Source organism: Gopherus flavomarginatus, chromosome 3, assembly GCF_025201925.1.
Source record: "Gopherus flavomarginatus isolate rGopFla2 chromosome 3, rGopFla2.mat.asm, whole genome shotgun sequence".
In the NCBI taxonomy this organism is placed as follows: Eukaryota; Metazoa; Chordata; order Testudines; family Testudinidae; genus Gopherus; species Gopherus flavomarginatus.
The window spans coordinates 181,914,241-181,932,238 of NC_066619.1; the positions used below are offsets into that span (position 1 = coordinate 181,914,241).

At 40.4% G+C, this 17,998-nt stretch overlaps 1 protein-coding gene across 6 annotated transcripts in view; it reads right to left on the minus strand.

Moving 5' to 3' along the window:
• PDE5A (phosphodiesterase 5A) overlaps nt 1–17,998 on the minus strand; it is a 171,667-nt gene that overhangs the window by 64,755 nt on the left and 88,914 nt on the right. For all 6 annotated transcript variants that reach the window (XM_050946335.1, XM_050946331.1, XM_050946330.1 and 3 more), the window contains exons 2-3: nt 14,201–14,789; nt 11,010–11,099 (exon numbers count right to left, since the gene is read on the minus strand). In XM_050946335.1, coding sequence (XP_050802292.1) covers nt 11,010–11,099; nt 14,201–14,785 — 675 coding nt within the window. In that variant the 5' untranslated portion in view covers nt 14,786–14,789. The remainder of the gene's footprint in view (nt 1–11,009; nt 11,100–14,200; nt 14,790–17,998) is intronic.

A 17,998-nucleotide genomic window follows, 5' to 3' on the forward strand; every position in this document is an offset into this window, starting at 1 on the left:
AGAAATGAAATTGCAGGGCTGCTCTGAAGCTTAGTCCTCAATTTGTGACCAATTTAGAGCCTGGCCTTTCATGAAGGCCATGGACATCCTTTTCAGAAACTGGGGTCTGTGATGGAAGCCAACAAAAACAAAGGATTTTAAACACAGACTTTCACAGGAGCAAATGTGAGGATAGAGAATATTTGTCCAAAGAAATTATTCACTTGGACAGTATTTATTGTGCTCCCCTTGCAATTATTACAACTATCTGTGTGCTGACACAGAATGCTCCATCGCACAAACTAGCTTAGCTTCTTCTTGAACCTACACTTATTATTGTGCTTATGAGCTCATAATCTTTTGCCACATGAAAGATGGCAGTGTCATAAGTTTAACTTAGTGATTTAATGGCAGGCTCCAACAGGAAAGAAAGGGGTTCTGAAGACAAACAGTGGAGTTTCAGTGGATTTCTCCTGATTTGCCTGTAAATGAGAGGAGAATCTACTTAATTCTTCTGCCATTCCATTTTTAAGAAGTCCTTTGATTCATATTATATTTATTACTATTACAAATAATATAAATATAGATCTTTCCTACATCCTTTTACCCTCCCCATATTTTACATACCACTGTAATCAATTAATCAGTCTCTTTCATAGAGCACTTATTAGACAGCTAAGGTTGGAATCTGAGTTCTTAGCTTGTATAAGTTGGCATAGATCCACTGCCTTCAAGGCAGCTATGCCAATTGACACCAACCAAGAATTGTGACCTAAAAGGGTTGGCGAAAGTAAAATGTGCTCTAGCCTTTGCTATACAAGAACACTTTACAGCTGTAAATCAACATCGATACAGCTCCACCAATGAGAGCAAATTTAACAAGAGTGGAAGCAGAAGAGTAGGCTAGGATCCAGGAACTTTATCACTATGTCAAATCCTTATCAGAGACACACTAAAAGCAGCTGGGTCACATTTGCCCTACCTTTCCATTGCTACTTGCAGTGGAGCTGCACTGGTGGCAAATTATGATTATGTAATTCACCAGTGTAGAAGGAGCATGAGAATCTGAAAAGTTACACAGTGAGAAGCATGGCGGTTTATTTGAAATTATGCTTTTAATTCAGATCAGAATTTTTGGCACATTTGCAGCAAGTCCTGGCCATGCTCCAGAGAAACGGCATTATTTGTGACCTTAGCAGTGTAAAGTTCAGTGAATGGTTAAAACAATGGTATTTTCCATCCTGCTTTTAGTACAGACAACATCAAAAGAACTTTGCTGTGCACGTGTCTGAAGAACTGTGTTTAACTGTTATTCATTAAAGTTATAACTGTTAAGCCAGTACTTAAGGCGGATGGAAAAATAGTTTTCTCTTAATGGGAGAGAAGACAATTTAAAGTCTCTCACATGAGCCCTCCCAAAATATCAGTGTCACAAGTCAGGTCATTGTTTTGCAAGATGGGCCACTACCAGCTATAGACTCAAAAAGGTCCATTTTAAATAAAGACTTTATTGTGAGGACCACGCGGTTCATTTCTCCATACAGCAAAACTCTCACTGACTTCAATGGGAACAGGAGTGTGCATATGATTTATACACAAGGTTGCTAACCCTCCAGGATTGGCCTGGACTCTCCAGGAATTAAAAGATTAATCTTTAATTAAAGATTGTCATGTGATGAAATCTCCAGGAATATATCCAACCAAAATTGGCAACCCTATTTATACACAATGAACGATGCCTCTTATCCTATGAGCATTCACACTGCTGTACTGAAGTGCAGCTTTCCTTAAGTACAGCTGCAGCCTCTGAACAGTAAGGAAATTGTCTAGCCCTCTCACATGCTCTTGCAGTAACCTACAGGCACACTGGCTGATGCTCAGGTCTTTATTCACACCAGTGGCCTTCTTGTATTTTTATTAGCTTTGAACCACAGGAGCTAAGACAATTTTAATGAGATCACACGCTCTCTGAGGCATCCGAAAGGTGAGCACTTTTATCCTGTGTAAACACCTTTCCTCTATGAAAGGAAAGCTTGTGGTGCTTAAAGAGCCACGAGGAAACAGTAAAAGGACTATGTTAGCATATACTAAAAAGACCATTTAGTCTCTTCTCATTAGCACTGCAGATTTCTCTTTTACTGAGAGAAGGATGCATACCAAGAGTACTTGTGCTCTTTTTAGATCCCTGTAAAGCCCTTCATTAATAGGTGTTTAAAAAAAGAAAAAGGAATAAAACAGTTAGAAATTCACGGCTTTTCTTATGATGATAAAAATTCGAAGTGGATGACAAACCTTAGCAATTTTTGGTTCAATGACACTATAAATGTTAAAAGATGTTTTAGAGGTGTTTGCCATTTCTACATACAAGATAAATGGATTGTGACCTCATTGACAACAGTACAAATTCCAACAAACTGTACTGATTTCTGTGAGATTTGGCCCAGTGACAATAATGAGAAAAAAAATTCAGGTGGAGAAGCTACTTAGCCAAACTATGGGAAATGTTCCTACAGGTAGGCAATTAGGAAGAGACATATAAAACTCAAGAGGACCTGTTCCAGTCTCTGGAGTAATTAGGACAAATGTGTTTCATCTGACAGCACACAGGTCACGAAGACTATAGGATCTGTATGTTAGAGAGAGATCTAAGCTTATTATAAAACCAAAACACCTCAAAAAAATTTCTTGTGAGCAAATCATAAATGAAAATAGGTCAGATCTTCAGCTGGTGTAATTTGGTTTAGCTCCATTGACTTAAAAAAGGAGCTAGGCTAGTTTACACCTAAAGGAAATCTAGCCCCAACGTGATTGTAACAATGATGCCGGATATACTGCTAAAAGATCTGCTCTAGAAATTATTTTGGAAAGTTCTATACCTCATGTTATACAAGAAGCCAAACTAGATGATCACAACTGTCCCTTCTGGTCTTGAAATCTATGCATCTATGAACATAAAAATGTGGGAAGCCTGACTGAATAGCATATATATTGAAAGAGTGGAATCCACACTGCACCTAGCATACTTGGGTTCTATAGAATTCCTCTACTGCTCTCTGTAAACCCTGAAGGATGCTGCAAACACTAACAATCCACAGACATTCAAGCACCTTTTAGCTGGTGAAGACACTGCATTGGTGTAAGAGAATCAGCAACAAGAAGAAAACATGTTTTATTAGACAATGTCTTGTTGCTTAGGCCCAATATTTTAGCTTCCTTAATTCTTTAATAAGCAGGTGATGTGTGAACTGAGTTGAAAGCTGAATAGTTTAGCAACAGAAGCCAAGTTAGCTATTTTTCATTTTCTTGTTATTCTTGTAATGTGCCCACAAAAACGTCCCATATAGTTCTTGTATTCCCAGTAGTGAGGGTTTAGAAAGAGCGGGGATAGGGAATGACAGGCAGAAGCTGGCAGGGAAGAATTTAGGTTTGGAAGCTCTGAGACACAGGGAGGGTTAAGGACCAAAATAACAGGCAATCTACCTACATCAGGAGACCTCTAATTTATCACAGCCACTCTATGGTTGCCAATAGGCTTCAACGCTGAGTGTTAATTATTCCCTTTTTCAGCCCCAGCACAGCCCTTATGCTGCGGTGGTGAGGAAGGGGAAGCAGAGGACTGCATGTGCCAACCTTATGCATCTCCTATATAAGGGGAATTATCCCCCAGGCTGTTGCAGCCCCTTCGCACGTGACTAGGGAAGTGTGTAGGAGCTAGGATCAGAATCTAGCCCAGAGAGAGAGAGAGGGAGGGAGGGAGGGAAAGAGGCTGAGAGGGGGAGAGAGAGTATGTGGGCGGGAGGACCTAAGGTTCTGATCTAGTTATTGATAAAGTCGATGGAAATACTCCTCTTGGATCAGAGGCTACATGTTTTGGTAGTGTCTCTCCAGTTTATAGGAGACAACCCAACACCACAAACAAATGCAACTTCACAACTGGCAGTAATTCAGCTGGCTCCCTTGTCACCAGTCACAGAAGGGAGACCAAGAAATAAATAGGAATAATCATTATAATCATTTCCTCCCACCAAAGCATAGCTGACAGTATGGGGAAGCTTCTATTATTGCTAATTGTTCAATAGATGGAAGGCTTTTGGCTCCAGGAATGTCAGTTATCCCCTTTCATAAGGCCTGATTCATCTTATAAAGGGAGAGAGAACATTCCTTTAATTGTCAGAAGCCACCACAGTCACTAAAACTGTTTGAAATGGATAGCTGACCTCTATACCTACCAGTGGCAGTGCACCCCCTCAGGATTTCATGGAACAGAGCAGACATTTCTTCAGTGCTGATGGCTGTGTTCTGAATTTTATTTTATCTGGATGGCTTCTTGCTGCATTTTTGTACACGCCACTCTCAGGCCTAATTCTGTGAAAGCTACTTCAAAGAGAGCCAGTGCCCTTTTTCACAGTCACTTCCTTTTCACTGACTTTAAGAACATTCTTTTGCTTCCTGAGAAGATTTAATGATTCAATAAAGCCAGCACCAGAAGAAAGATGATTCACTAAACCAAATAATGATGACAGAAAGAGGAAATTCAACACTATCTGCTTTAAAAAAAAAAAGGGGGGGGACCAACTGATATGAAATTATGACCCGTGTGATTTTAGGTTTATTTTGCTTCCTCATCCCTGCAGAGGCTGAGCATGATTCATGGCCACAAAAGTATGCAGTCCTGCTCAGATATTTACTTACAGACTCTAGCTTTTAACTAACAACACTTTCATTTCTAATACTCTTCACCATAATGTGACAAGGTGTACAGGTGCTTATTAGGCAATGTTAACAGCAGGGCATAAGCATAATTCAACTATGTCTACATTGTGGGAGGGAGGTAAGAACCACCTTCCCAGGCTGATTGTCATTAATGCCCTTGGCTAAGCCTTATAAAAATAAAAGTCAGCAAGACAGCAGCAAACAACAGCAACAAAAAAACTGATATAAAAAGCATAGCACCCTTGATTTGTAGCAAAGCACCTTCCAGTGACAGAAGACCAGGCAAAAATAAAAACAAAATTAAATAAACCAAACAACTGCAGTGATGAAACATTCACCGAGCAGGAAGCTGAATCTCGCGTACTTCTGCTCAGAGCTTGGGAGTTAATTCAGCTCAAAGCTCCCATATGGCAAAATCCTATATACAGTTAATAGGGGTGAAACCAAAATAGGATTTTATAGAAGCTACTGTAGACAGTCTATAGAATTTAATAGAGAATTCTCCTTTCTAAACCAACCAGGAATTTAACTTAGAATTCTAGCCACAAAATTCTACACAAAAAAATAATTTACTATGCAGTTCTATGGGACGTTGCTGAAAGGCGTGGTTTTAAAATGGTCATATACAAGTCTGAAAAATTAGACGGAGAAGTGCTCAGGAGTGGAGATAAAGATTTACAGCAATTTCTGTAGTCCATTTTCAGATCTATAAATCCATCCAAAACCAAATGCGACTGGAACCCACTCACTTCAAGCATAAAGGTGCCTGAGGCTAAATCAGTGACGCTCCTGTGATCTTAGGTGTCCATATGTCATTTTAGAGGACCAAAAGGTGTACCTCAGGGATGGAAAAAACTTCTGAGACTCAGTCTATGCAGTCAGTAGAGATCAAGGTACTGAGCTGCCACCGTCCCAGGGCTTCTGCTGCTATTCTCTCTTGCTGATAAATCATGAAATCTTAGTCTACAAGGTATTTGCTTGCCTGTCCACTACAGTTAGCTTATGATAAGCGATACTTTGCATGTATCATATATATGATGCCTTTGATCCGAAGCTGTCAAAGCACTTTACAAATATTAATAAATTAAATAATTTACAACACCCTTCTGAAGTAAAGAAGTGTTATTATACCCATTTTACAGCTGAGGATCAAAAAGGAGAAGTGACTTAGTCCAAGGTCACATATTAAATGTGCAGTTACCCCATACTCCTGTTCCTGGGACAGAACATTAAGAGTCTGATTCTGCCATCCTTTCTCATGTTGGTTAGTACTTTACTCCCACTGAACTAAACTTGCAGAGAAAGATACTGCTTAAAGGTTGCTGAACATAGAGCTGAGCATCAGGCCTTCAGTTTAACAAAGCACTTAAACATATCCTAAACTTTAAGCATGTGAGTAGTCTTATTGGCTTCAAAGTTAAACGTGCTTTAAGTTATTTGCTGGATCATGGCTGATCTGGAACAGCACATGTACAGAGGAATACAAAGGGCTTAAATTCAGCTGGAGCTGCCTGGAGCAGAGCTCTGGTAAATATTTTCAATGCCCTGGAGTTTTTGTAGCATGTTGGAGGGAGTGTGGGGGATGCCAGAAAATAAGAATTTAAACCCTGGGAATATAGGTGTAGGCATCTCTCCTGCAGTGAGGAGTACTCTTGGTGCCCTAAGAATGTTGGAAGGCTGTGTTATGGCTCTCCTAACCAAAATGAATAAGCTATCTTCTCAGCAGAAGGAAGGTACTTTTAACAATCCTGCTTCATGAAAATACACTGTAGCATTGAACTGGTCAAGATCTACAGCTACAGTTGTGGCCAACAGACACCACAGTTTCCCCTTACAAATACAACAAAATATAACCATGGTAATTATATGGTAACAGCTGGCTAATACCAACTTTCTACTAGTGGTCACAGTACCATTGATGATAAGAATTCAGTCAATTTTAGAGTTGTGTGTGTTCTTACATTTCATAATCAGTGTGGCTGATTTCATAAACTAAGAGGGTATCAGGTTATAGAGTTATCTATTATTGTCAGAGAATTGCCAAAAGAAAAAACCCAGAAGGAACCAAATGGCATGTTTCAAGTGGTTTTGCAGTCGCCGTATGACAGTTTTAAACAGATATAGTTTGAAATGGTTTCACTCATGGCCAGTTTGTTTGTTTTTCCCTTTGTAGCACAGAAGTGAGGTTTCTCATCTTTCTTCCCTCTTGATTTTTCTAAATAGTTATAAACATCAGATGGCATATTCTGGAATGCCAAAGCAAACTATGTGGCAATGGTGGTTGTGTAGGATGGGACAGAGGCTCCATTTAGTTACCAGAGATTGTGCAGAAGTGGCTTGCAGATATCAGAACTTGCTTCAAAAGCCTTTAAGTCCAACTCAAAGCTTGGCTGGCTTTCATCTGTAATTCTTCATGGGGAAAATAGTGCTAGCTCTGTTTGTAACAAGCTCCTATGTAACTCTCCCTTTGCTCTGAGCCTGAAAAGTACATACAGCAGTGTTTTCTAGTTCGGGGCCTGAGAGAGCCAGTAGAAACTAGGCCTATCAGCTATAATTAATAAGTAGGAAAAAAGCTTTATAAAAAAGTTTACTTTGTTATTAACATAGCTACTTCCATTCTTTGTGTGTCTACAAAGTACTGAGGTTCTTGCTCTTGCATATGCTGGGACATATGGTGCATTTTTGTTGGTAAGACCACTACAGTCCTTCATTAGTCCTTCTCCATGGGATCTGCTTCTTGAAGAGCTTATTCCTCATCTTGTGTTATTTTTAAGTAGGCTCCTCAGCTCAGGCTCCACATGGAAGTTTAGACTAATCTGAGCCTACTTTTCATCTCTACTGGAAAAATCTTAATTCCCCAACTGGCCCAGAGGTTTGATATTCAGCCATGATATTTCTGCAGATCAAACACTGACTTTTTGTTTTAAACATATCAATAATATAAAACACACAACAAATGTATCATATGTATTTTCCGGGGGCCAAATTTCAAGGTAGAAAAGACCTGCTTCTCTTTCTTAGTATTTATTTTCAGATGTGTCTCAGAGACATATTGTGGCTACCTAGTTGGACTGTGACTAGTGACATTTTGCACTAAAGCAGTATTCCTTAGTTGCTAGATCAGAGGCTATCACACCTGGCCCGTGGGACCCTCCTGCCTGGCCCTTGAGCTCCTGGCTGGGCAGCTAGCCCCTGGCCCCTCCTCTGCTGTCCCCCCTTTCCCACAGCCATGCAGGCAGTGCTCTGGGTGGCACGCTCATGCAGGGCAGCATGTTTGGCTCTGGCCAGGAGGTGCGGCTCCAGCATGCTGCTCTGAGCTGCATGGTAAGGGGGCTGGGTCTGGGGAGTTGGATATAGGCCAGGGAGTCTTGGGGGGCAGTTAGGGGACAGGGGGTGGTTGTATGGGCCAGAAGTTCGGGCGGGCAGGGGACGGGGAACAGGGGGGATTGGATAGAGGGTGTGGTCCTGGGGAGCCTGTCAGGGGGCAGGGATGTGGATAGGGGTTGGGGCAGTCAGGGGACAGGGAGCAAGGGGGTTTGGATGAGGGTGGGGTCCGGGGTGGTGGTTAGGGGGCAGGGGTCCCAGGAGGGGGCGGTTAAATGGGGGAGGCTTGCGGTGGGGGCAGGAAGTAGGAGGGGTTAGCTGGGGCCAGGGCTGTTTGAGGAGGCACAGCCTTCCCTACCTCACCCTCCATACAGTTTCACACCCCGATGTGACCCTCAGGCCAAAAAGTTTGCCCACCCCTGTGCTAAATACAATATCATTACAAAGGCTTGGTCTATTTTTTGTTTTTTAGGTTGGGGAGGCATGGAGGAACCACGGTGGTTTCTTTGTTTGAGGTGGGAGATGCTTTTAGTAGAAAAACCAGCTGAAAGCAGATGGTAATTGAGGGACTGATTCACGGAATTAAATCTCATTCCAGAAAAGTGTCAAAGCATTACAGTGAGGGTGACAAGAACCTTCTGGTAAACGACTTTAAAATAACAAAAGAGTCCTCTATGAGAAATTCCGTAGTTTAGATCTTCCAGTTTACAGCATATAGGAGTAACACTTCATTTTCCCCCCTCCTCCTTTAGCCTTCACCAATTTGTTAATCTGTCAGTCATTTTCTATGTTCATAATAAAGAGGTGCCTGCTTTATTTCATCTAGAACCCCTGTTGTGCTTAGAAGGGAAACCCAGCTAAGGATCTGCAAATTGCCAGTTACAGGTTCATTCAGCCCAACAAGTCAGTGCTGATATATATGAGCAGAGAATACTTCTACTTAATTCTTTCTCATGTATGACCAGAGTAAGAAGCACCCATGTATTGTGGCCAGCTGAATTTTGTCATGAATTTATGATTCCAAGTTCTTAGCTTATAGCATTCTTGTGTTTTTTCCAATGCACATAAATAAAGCATGTGACCTGGACAAAACATAGACGCTCCATCTTGCGTCAATCGTACCTCAAGCGCCACTCTCCAAGCCAGATGTCACTGCACACAACATTCTTCTTGCTCACTGATTAGCTCACGGCCAGTTGCATCTACTGCCAATTAACATGGGGAGGCATGTTGAAGTGGGAGCAATGTCTGACTGGGAGAACAGTGATCATGTTCATGATCAGTGTGAGGTAGTGGGTTGTAAATTTTAAACACTTTCCTTATGAGACCTGGAGCAGGGAAAAAACACTTTGAAACAGAAGTCAGATGTAGGAGATCCCACATCTAATCATTGGGTCAACCAGGAACATCAGACCCAAATGAATGAAATAAATCAAAGTAAAAATGAGAATTGGGGTTAAACATGAGAGATTGGTGTCTTACACAACAGGACTGGGAGAGTGGAAAGGTTAGAAAGAAGGGAAAATGGTATTTTCAAATCATTTTTTTGAGCAATGTTTAACAGTATGAACTGATTAGACACGCACCATGAACTCTGCTGAAAAAGGAAGATTCAGTGGACAGCAAATCACTGTCTGAAAATTTCTGGGGCCCTCCTTGGATAGCCTATGCTGTGCCAACATCTTGAGAAGTTGAATCTTATTCCTTCCAGCTTCAAGAAGCTCTTTCAGTTACTGGCAATACATAAATACACAATGAGCCTGATTTTCTGTTCACTTACACTAATTTTACACCAGTGTAATTGCATTGGCTTAATTGGAGTCACTCTTGAATTACTTCAGTGTGAGAAGGAAACCAGGATCACTCTACTCAGATAGCTGATGGTGAATACTCAGCATAATGTCATTCCTCACTTAATTTCCCATTTTCTAATTTCCTCTTGATAGTGTTTTAGGTGTTGCCACCCAATAGAGACCTACTTTGTTTATGCTTTGAAGTCCATGACAAAACTTCCTTGACTCTAGTTGTAACAGGATCAGACCTTAAAAGAGTATTGCTGTGAGAAGTGACACAGGACTGGAGGGGAGAGCTGTGCAGAGAACCAGAAGACCTGATTCTGATCACATGCACCCCAGTGTAAATCAATTAAGGGTAATGTGAGCTGTGGGTGCTCAGATTCTCTGAATCATGCCATTTTTATGTAGGTACTTAAAATGTGGATACAGGTACCTAACTTCAGGTACATAACTTTGAAAATGTTGCCCTGGGTCTATGAAAAGGAGCCCCTGCTCGATATCTTAAACTTGTGAGGTGTTTGATAAAATGTTGTGGTCACCATTTTACATAGTGGTAAAAACTGAAAAGTGTCACCTAAAGATAAGATTTATATGCATTGTGAAAAGCCACAGTAAAACATTTGGGGAGTATCTTTGATTCAGAAAAGAGAGAAAAGGAAGATCATCTTTCATTCAAAATAAGATAATCACAGGTTTCTGCAGGAAAAAGTCCCTTCTCATAGCTTATTACAATGCATGGGACAATCAGTAGGACTGTAATTAGGTCTGAAGTTATTTGGGCACTACTGGCATGTATTTTACATGTTTAAAGATAGTAGCACATATATGATAAGCAGCTATAGTTTGAAAGAAGCTCATTTATTTTACCAGTTGTTCCTGCATTTCTTTCACACACAAAGCTCCTATTGATTTTACTGATGTAAACTGGGAGTTTTGGGTGCATAACAAATGCAGACTCCTTTTCTTAACTGGAAATAGAAACAACATTGTTTAAAAAAACAAAAATTGTGTGTAAGCTCTTCTCAACAACTCTGGTTAACGTAAATGAAGTGGAAAAGATAAAATTTGACTCCATGGAATGATATGCAGATAGGACAGTAAAAAAAAAAAAGGTTTTTCTCTACTGTGAGATAAGTGTTTAAAGGAATTAGAGCTATAAACGCTATTGTATAAGATGATCCAGGTACCGCAGCTTACCTCTTCCCTGTGGTTCTTTATTGGCAGACAAAGAATACTCTGAGTCTTGTATCCTGTGATTTGGTCAACTTCTGCATTGAATCGGGGATCCTGACAGGGAGGAAAAAGTGAAATTAAATACCCCCTCAAAGAATGTCTTGTTTAATTCCCCAATTTATAGGCCCATAGAAGAATTATAGCATTTGTCTTAACTGTTACCCAGTGTCACAATGTTTCCATTATGAGACAATGACTATGTAAATATGTTACTACTGAGTGAATTTCCAGCAATATTGTACAAAACAAACTGTTTATGAGGAATATAAACACTTGTGGATAAATACAAATGTCAGAAAATGCAGTAAGCTTAGGAAAAGCTGTTTGTTCAGGCTAGATATTCACACATAACCATTTTTAGTATGTCTTTTGTTCTCAGAGGAAATTTCCAAAAGACAGGCAGGCAGGCAAGGCTAAATTTTATTAATAGAATTAGGATTTCCATTTGGGGGTTAAAATGAATAACACCCCATCTGAGAAAGTCAGAGAATGGGCTTTTATGGAATATACACCAAAAACATTGGAAATGTACTTTTTTTCCTTTTCAGAGTTGAAAAGTGTTTGCAGGAGAAGGCTGACAAGCTCCCATGCTTTCCTAAATCTCTCTCCCATGCGCACTGAAAAGTCAGGTCCATGAGCTTCAGAAAGCAGCTTTAATACAAAAATAACCATTTTCTAAAAACTGTTGCTCCTGCAACACTTATTCATAATTGTAGCAGGTTAGTTACCCATTTCTGCCCTGAGGGATTTAAAAAGCGGCCTGGGAGGGCTTGAAAGCTGCAGCTCTAAACCCTGGCTGCTTGGGGGAAGTGGCTGCAGCTGGGGCCATGTGCCAAACTGAGCAACAGGACCTTATAAGAAGGCCAGGAGCAAACACTCTCTCTCTGCCTTTACAGGGAGAAGGGCCTGGCTTCTAGGGAGCACACTTGGGTATTGAAGGTGGAGCAGGGCTGGGGGAAGGCAAGAGGGGCTTGGGAGCTCTGGCCTGGAAACCCTGGAGGCCTAGGGTAAGGCCACCTGGGTGCTGGGGTTGCAAAGGGGCAGCTCACAGGTAGGCAGAGGCAGCAGGTCCAAACCCCTCTGCCTATGATGAGTGGCTGATACTACGGTTTGCCCCAGTGAACAGGGGCTAGATGGAGACTGGGCAGTAGCCAAAACTGAGGCAAAGTGGGGGTAGTGGGTTGGGGGTTCCCCAGGGAGAGGAGACCCAGGTTGGTGGGGTACTGCCAGGGGGCAGCACCCCAGTTAAAAGGGCACCGGGGTCCATGGAGGGACATGGGGGCCAGAGGACAGGCAGATCACTGGCCTGCGGAGGGTGCTCCTGGCTGGAAAAAGAGTTAATTTCCAAGAGTCACCAGCAGGAGGTGCTGCAGGGGTGAGTCTGCTTGTCTATAGTAATGTACCTAAAAATAATCATTGACAATCGGAACAAATTCTCACCACCAATTTGAGTCATTCAGTGCAATCAGTCCAGTAGGGAGCTGGCAGACTTTAAGCATTATGGCATTTGTAGGAATACATACTACAATAGGAACTGAAAAGAAAGAGCTTTTGGTTCTGGGCTCCTCTGCCACCACCACTTTGCGGTAAGCTAGTACTTGTACAGGAAGAATGGTCTTGAGTGTGAGGCATAGGGCAGCTGGCCAGAAGAAAAAGCAACACTCCATATAAAGTCTCATTTGTATTGTGTATGTATAAAATCCCTATTATTACTGCAAAAAGATGGAAACACTGAAAATAACTCTACTGGCAATATAACATTTTTGCTATAACCAAACTTATAGTCATTTAGGCTGGGATTCTCAAAGGAGCATAAGGGAGTTAGGCAACCAAATTTCACTGAAACTCACTCAGCCTTAATCCTAATTTCACATTTGGGAACACAATTAAGTGCAGACCCACTGGTATAGGTCTGTGACTATGTACCACAAGTATTTTTTTAAATCATTCCCCTTGTATTTACATAAAATGCAATGAGAAGTGGCATAGACCGTCAAAAAATTCCAGGTATAAATTATGCAATGAGATTCATTTTCTTTCCTTTTCATGTTGAGTTTGATTTTGGGGTTGTTTGTTTAAATGGTGTATCATTCTGGAACACTGATTTTATTTAATCATCTCACTAAAATGCAGCAAAATGTTCTTAAGGAAGATTATTAATTCACCAATAGTTGATTTCAAGCTCAGTACACTGACCCAGATCCAGGAAAGTATTTACATATGTAGTTAGCTTTAAGCACATGAATACTCCCACTGATCTCACTTGCTTAAGATGAAATATATACTTAGGCCCAAATCCAGAAAATACTCAGTCTTCATGAACAATGACCATTAAAGCAGATTATATCACCCTTATATGTACTGCTGCTGGAAAACATTGTTTGGCAATATCACACATCCTAAAAAATCCACTTAGGAGGATGAAGAGATGACCAACTAGAAGTGCTAATTTGCAAGTCAAAATTCCAGTGTTTGTTCCACTTGGGAACCCTTCTCTTCCCTTATCCCTAATTTTGAAAGCACAAAACTTGCTTTATCAAGCAGGATTGTTTCTTGTAGGATATTCTCCAGGTTGTCCAGTCTAGCACTTAAATCATTCAAGTAATAGGGGTTCTATCACTTCCATTAGGAGATTTTTCTACAGCCCAATGTATCTTATTATCAAGGTTTTTTCCTGATATTCAGCCTACATTTTCCTTTGCTCAGTTTCATCCCATTATGCCAAGTTATGCAGCCTTGGTATACAATTCCTAGAAGTAGATTTTCATATATTGGCCTATGTTTATTTTTTAAAATGCAAACATTATTTGCCCCTATAATGTAGTCCACTTTAAATACGTAATTTCTTGGTACAATCAAAATCATAAATTTCTAAGTGACCTGAATTACAAATGCAAATAACTGTGGGTAGAGAAATAGAAAACTGGTTAAGGCCAGGATGAAATCTTGACCCTTACTCTCAAATGTCCATCACTTGTTTTCAAACATCCATTCCTCAAACATCATATGTAGCCAAATGTGCATATATTTTATACCGAGATATTTGAGGCCAGATCCTCAGTTAGTGTAAAATCAATCTGGCTTCAATGAACTGCATGTATTACACTAGCTGAGGATCTGGCCTCTTTTTACTTACACAAAATTACCATATTTACCTCATATGCATTCTTGATGTTCAAAGGCTGTCCCAAAGCTGCTACATGTCCCACAATCCCCTTGTTCCATTCCAAGCGAATGCAGTTGTTAGAAGCTTCTTCCAAGGTGGAACCTTCTGCAACATCAAACAGCCTGCTGACAAGAAACTTCTCATTGGAGCTATCCTCACAGACCAGAAAAAGGGAATAACGGTCAGCAGCTATGAGCTCATGGATGTGCAGGAAAATTTTGTGGCAAAGGGCTGTGACATCCAAGTGAGTGGAAATATCTTTCACTAGTTCTAAGAGTCTGGAGCACTGATCCCCTGCATCAGTCCCAATCCTTGTAGATTGCAGAGGCATCTGTTCCTTTTTTCCAGAGCCAGAAAGGAAACTCACGGTTCCAACAGAATCCTTGACAATGATGGGCCTTAGAGGCCTGTCAAATTCAGAAGCAGAGATTTTCCTTGCTGGCGTCCCAGGGTTGGGGCTTTCAGCTCGGGTAGTCTGATGAGCAGGACAAGAGCAATCTTCACTGTGGTTTTTGGTTCCTTCCTTGCAGACCGGGATGGTATGAACTCTCTCAGCAAACCATGCATTGACCATTTCTCTAAAAAACAGAAGTGAAAGGTAATAAAAACTATGAGTTAACAATCCCCAAGCAATAATAATTTAAAGGGACCAATGCTTTTTACACAATAATACATAAAATACATTTAGTGAAACACCTGCTTCTCTTTAACTCAGTGTTGTTCATTTCCAGCCAATGCTGAGACTTAAGCACTAATATCTTGTCTTATAAAAAGCAGTATTTCTGACTAAATAAATGACGCTGAGTAAGACAGAAAATTACTCATGACATAGCTTTCAGTGCATAAATGCTGAAAATTATGACTACACTAATCTCAAATACTTCATCCTTTTCATGTCATAGACTTTAAGGACACAAAGGACCACCAGATCATCTGATTTCCTATCACAGGAGACTAGACTATTATGTTCCACTAGGAGGGAATAAGAGGAACCGAGGTGTACCAATGCCCAAAGCCCCTGAAATGGCAGGGAATTAAGTGAGAGCTATCCAGATAATCCTGGCAAATGATCATCTGCGGCACCAGGGTATGTTAAGGCAATCCCCCCTCCACACACATACACAAGATCATTGTCAATTGGACCTGGGGAGAAATTCCTTCCCAACCCCATATATGACAATCAGCTAGAGGCTGAGCATGTGAAGAAGAACCAGCCATCCAAGCACCCGAGAGAGAGAATGCTCAATGCAACCTCCGAGACCTGGCCTACTCACCTTGCCCAATATCCCATCTCCAGTCATGGCCATCCCTCTGATGGTTCAGAGGAAGAAGACCAAAAAACAAAAAACTGACAGAAAAATAGTAATAGTAAAAATGAAAATTAGAAAAATACAACCATTGAAAATTTTCATTTAAAGAAAAGGACATTTTTCAAGAGAAAGTTTTCAACCAAAAATTTTTTGCCAGCTGTAATTCTGACCAATACATTTAAACATTTCACATCCAACTTTGGTTGATTAATTAATATTAAAAAAATTGAGCTTGACCATTTTATTTATTTTTATCCCAAAATAAGGGGAAGTCATGCTGAAGGAAAACAAAACCAAAAAAACCTTAAGGAGTAAGGCTCCAATCCAGCTCCTATTGACAGTAATGTCAAAACTCCTATCAACCTCAGCAGTTCCAGATTAGATCCTAAATGTTCAGACTGTTACTCACTTGAATGATCCTTACTCACCCAAGTATTGTCACTGAAGCTTGCACAGTTAAATACTCAAAAGTCAGACAAAGTTTAGGTTGAACATGCCACCTTAATTTTGCCCCTTGAGCATATACATTTTGATATAGTCTTTAACTGCATACCCACATCACTCCTCAAATATATAATGAACTTCCAATACATGCATGTTCCTAGTCACTCACTAAAGTCAGGATCTTACAAACACTACAAACATGTGATTCCACTCACGTGATTAGTACCATTGATCTTAATGGGGCAACAGCGTCGGTGTGTAAACTTTGGGACACATGGACCATACATGTTGGTATTTTAATTAGAGTTTCCACTCCCCCCACCCTCTAAGTGTGGAGAGGTACTAAGCTGTTGGCATAGTATACAGTGTCTCTGTTTCTAAAAAAACCCTGCTTTTGTAATTCAGTAACAGTATTACAAAGTCCAATTTGTACAGAACTTTATCCCATACAGATGGTACAGCAATGACTGCCAACGTGCCAGATGATAGTGTGATACTTCCTTGGAGACTGAAGATCTGACAGAACAAACAGAATTCTAGAAAGAGAACTTGGGGTACTGGACTGAGAGAGAGCAATGAAAACTTGGAATAGATAACATAGAGCTCTTCAGAAAAGAATTACTGCACAAAGGCCCAATCCTGCAAGGAACCAAGCACCTAAACTCCCAGGTTGCAGGACTTGGCCTTGAGATAGCTCCTCTTGAATGATTTTTCCACTCTTGTAATGAACGAGAGTTACATACAAGAGCATTACCAAACAAGGTCCATAATATTATAAAGAGGAGCTGGTTCAAAAATATTCTTGATAAAGTGTATTTACCTCAAGTTGAGTGCAGTATATCCTGAAGGCAGATGTGGCAATCAGAGTCTGTGATTGTGGTGCACTTGCTTGCCCTTTGCAAGCTCTGACTTTTAAATGCAGTGACACTATTTACAGTTGTCACTTTAATAGAAGGGTCATCAGGAAGGCTAGCACATGGCTGCCCTTTGTCTTTAGTGGATCCCCAAGGTATGTACACAGTTACCCGACCCCTTTACTTATGAAAACATGCATCATCTCTGAAATCAAAGTAATTTTTCTTATGTACCCAATAAACATGTAGCGACATTTTCTTGGCTAAAATCTGAAACATAAAATTTTGTAATCTCAGCTGATCATCATTTTTCTAAAGTGGAAGCATCATACTGTATATGACCAGATCATAGAATAAATTAATATAATTTTGCAAATCACATAACGTGGGCACCTGAACAGTTGAAACCCAGTACAAATGTCTGATCTTTTAGTAGCTTATGATGGAAAAGTCAGAGGTCATATTTCAAATTTGGGATTTTTTTCTTTACTCAGCATACCATAGAATGAGCATATCAAATTTCAGAGGTGCAGCAGACTGAGAAGCACAGTGAATCCTGTTAGTTGGTCAGTGATCTGTTACAAGTAAGGTTGGCTGGAAAACAAGAATTCTGTTCCTCAAAACATTTTGAGGTTTCAGAATGTGGTTTTGTTCCGCATCAGAATGAAAACAAGACATTTTGAACATTTTTATGAACAAATACAAGAGAACCAAGAGACCATCTCTGTATACATATATTCCTTATTAAAAGGATGGTCTCCACAGCATTGTAAAATACAAAGCAGTGAGGGGCTGCTGAAAATGATTGGCAAAGCAAAGTTAAAGGGATTGATTTGTCTCTAAAGTCTTTTATTTCAACTACACTTCAAAACAATAGATATTACGGTAAGCCATAACCTGAAAAAGAAGCATATTTGTCTTCCCTTGCGAAGATTTAAGCACTGACATATGACTTGAAGTCTTGGCTGGGATTAAGAAATACACAGATGTGGTATTAAAAACTGATTCACTGAATGAGAATAGATTTAAAATGTGGTGAGTCTATGGGTACGTCTACACTACAGGATTAATCCGATTTTACATAAACCGGTTTTGTAAAACAGATTGTATAAAGTCGAATGCATGCGGCCACACTAAGCACATTAATTCGGTGGTGTGCGTCCATGTACCGAGGCTAGC